Here is a 1938-nt window from a genome sequence, read left to right on the forward strand (position 1 = left end):
TGGATGGATGGGGGATAGGAAACTTTAATCCAGATATATTGTATGGAAAAAACTCTTATTTTCAATAAATAATGTTTTAAAGTGATATAGTGATGCATACTTGTAATCTCAAAACTGGAGGGTGAGAGACAAGAGAATCCCTGAGGCTATTGCCTTTACCTGTTGGTAAGATCCAGGTCACAGTGAGAGATGCTCTCTCAAAACACAAGATGAATGGCTTCTAGACAACAAGAACCAAGGTTCTCTCTTGCCCTGCAGTACACATGCACACACATCCCTCACTGTGCACACACTTATGCATACAAACATCATAAAATCACTCTGACAACGTGTGTGTATATAAACGATTTTAAGTTACTGAAAATACTTCAATAAATGCAGATGAAATAAAGAACACATAGGACTCATAAAGTAACTGTGGTGAAAAGGAAAAACATAAATTCGCATTGTTTTATGGAGCCATGTAAATTGAAATTAGGACATATAATTAAAGCTACAATGCGATATTTCAACTATTATTAATGACTTAGGGAAATGCTTTGTTTTCTTTTGTTTTGATAATTGCAGCTGCACCAGCATTACTCCCTATAAATATCTACAATTCCAATTCTGGGGGATCCAATGACCACCTCAGGCCTCTGTGGGAACCAGGAATGTACAATGCATACATGCTGGCACAACACACACACAATTAAAACATACATATTTAAAGAAGAGAAAAATTACCCTTTTTTAAAAATCTTGTGGCACTTAAACCACAAGTTTGCCAGCATATTGATTATTCTGTTATCAGAACTGATTTGCACCAAAGGAGTAATTGTGGGATAGGCATTGATCACAAACTTCTGAACAGTCAGGATGACTGGGTGGTACATCCATAACAGGACTGCAGTAGATGAGAAGACAAAGTCCACCCAGTACATGACCACAAAGACAAAAACTATCATCAAGATGGTCTGAGTGGCCCTTTTCTCAGGGGATGCTCTCGGGTGGCTGAGACTGTGAAGATGCTTGCATTGCCTCTGATGTCTGAACAAGATAATCACCATGTACCCACTTGAGGTCAGCATAACTCCTACAAGAAATACATCTCTGGAGGTCGTCACTGTTAAACTCAGTGCCTTGATGATATTGTTCATGGGGAAGACTGAGCAATATTTGGTGACCTTCATCTGGTTGGTCTCACTCACGTTGATAAAAGCCCCAACATAGAAGATCTGGTTGCTATTGAATGACAAGTTGAGAATCCATATACAGAAGAAAGCACGGATTATATATTTATTTAGATTATGTTTAAATTTTGCCAGCAAAGCGGTATTTGAACTGATAGTGACAGCCTGGAACACACTCAGGAGGCAGGTGATGCAGATGGAGAGGCCTCTCATCACCCTGTTTATGTAAAAAGTTGCCTTACATTTGAGGTCATTCTCAATGCTCAGTGACTCAAATACATCTGTAAGCCAGAAATCCCCTCCAGTGAGGACCAGCACTATGTGGATGAGGGTCAGTTGACAGGAGATCAGATCCATGATCTTAGACTTATGGACAAGGATTATGAAAGTGTAGAAAAAAATGAGAAACACATTGGCCAGGATTCCAAGTCCAGCTTGGAAAAGAAGGACATTCCTTAATGGGAACATATGTGGACAGAGTATTCATCTTAAAAGCACATTGGAAACTTCTTTCATATATCTGAAAAAATAATAGATTATACATCAAACTTCTGTGAATATGACTTTATCATCATTCTGTTTTACCTACTTATTCTTAATTAACCTATCACTTTAAATTTTTCAAGTTCCACATTGGATATGGCCTATATTCTTTTTACTACCCATACACATTTTCTCATTTGCATATATAGTATATGTGCATAATAAATTCATTCACAGCCACATACAATGCAAAATGAAAACTTTAGGTTGTGTATTGCACCTA

At 37.7% G+C, this 1938-nt stretch overlaps 1 protein-coding gene across 1 annotated transcript; it reads right to left on the minus strand.

Moving 5' to 3' along the window:
• Positions 1-722: 722 nt before the first annotated feature.
• On the minus strand, positions 723-1640 carry LOC127235550 (putative vomeronasal receptor-like protein 4). Its single transcript, XM_051202881.1, has one exon. It carries the CDS (start codon positions 1638-1640, stop codon positions 723-725), a length of 918 nt encoding a protein of 305 aa, XP_051058838.1.
• Between the last annotated feature and the right edge of the window lie 298 nt (positions 1641-1938).

Source organism: Phodopus roborovskii, unplaced genomic scaffold, assembly GCF_943737965.1.
Source record: "Phodopus roborovskii unplaced genomic scaffold, PHOROB, whole genome shotgun sequence".
NCBI classification, from domain to species: domain Eukaryota; kingdom Metazoa; phylum Chordata; class Mammalia; order Rodentia; family Cricetidae; genus Phodopus; species Phodopus roborovskii.

Coding starts and splice junctions, on each gene's coding strand:
- LOC127235550 (XM_051202881.1), bottom strand. CDS start 1,640: ATGTTCCCATTAAGGAATGTCCTTCTTTTCCAAGCTGGACTTGGAATC.